General features: G+C 52.4%; 1 protein-coding gene across 1 annotated transcript in view; it reads left to right on the top strand.

Annotated features, from left to right (window-relative positions):
- Positions 1 to 349, top strand: part of ftsj1 (FtsJ RNA 2'-O-methyltransferase 1) — a 35,058-nt gene that overhangs the window by 825 nt on the left and 33,884 nt on the right. Inside the window, exon 2 of the mRNA XM_032523009.1 lies at positions 35 to 170. Coding sequence (XP_032378900.1) covers positions 50 to 170 — 121 coding nt within the window. The 5' untranslated portion in view covers positions 35 to 49. The remainder of the gene's footprint in view (positions 1 to 34; positions 171 to 349) is intronic.

The following is a 349-nucleotide window of genomic DNA, read 5'->3' as shown; positions in this document are numbered from 1 at the left end:
TGTGTGTGTGTGTGTGTGTGTTTTCCAAACCGAGGGGTCAGAGGTCAGGATGGGTCGCTCCTCCAAAGACAAGCGGGACATTTACTACCGTCTGGCCAAAGAGGAGGGCTGGAGAGCGAGGAGCGCCTTCAAGCTGCTGCAGCTCGACCACGAGTTCAACCTGTTCACAGGTGAGACCAGCAGGACCCCTAACGGGCTCCAGACACCCAAATATCCCCAGGAGGGTGTAGTGTAGCTACACCCTCCTGGAGAGGGTATAAACTACAGATGTCTGATACCATTTTTTTGCTTCCTGATCCCGATTCCAAACCTTGACCATGTGTATCACTGGGTGCTAGATAAGACTTTT

This window comes from Etheostoma spectabile, chromosome 8 (assembly GCF_008692095.1).
Source record: "Etheostoma spectabile isolate EspeVRDwgs_2016 chromosome 8, UIUC_Espe_1.0, whole genome shotgun sequence".
NCBI classification, from domain to species: Eukaryota; Metazoa; Chordata; class Actinopteri; order Perciformes; family Percidae; genus Etheostoma; species Etheostoma spectabile.
The sequence above is the reverse complement of the archived record's forward strand: the minus strand, read 5'-3'. Positions and strand labels throughout refer to the sequence as shown.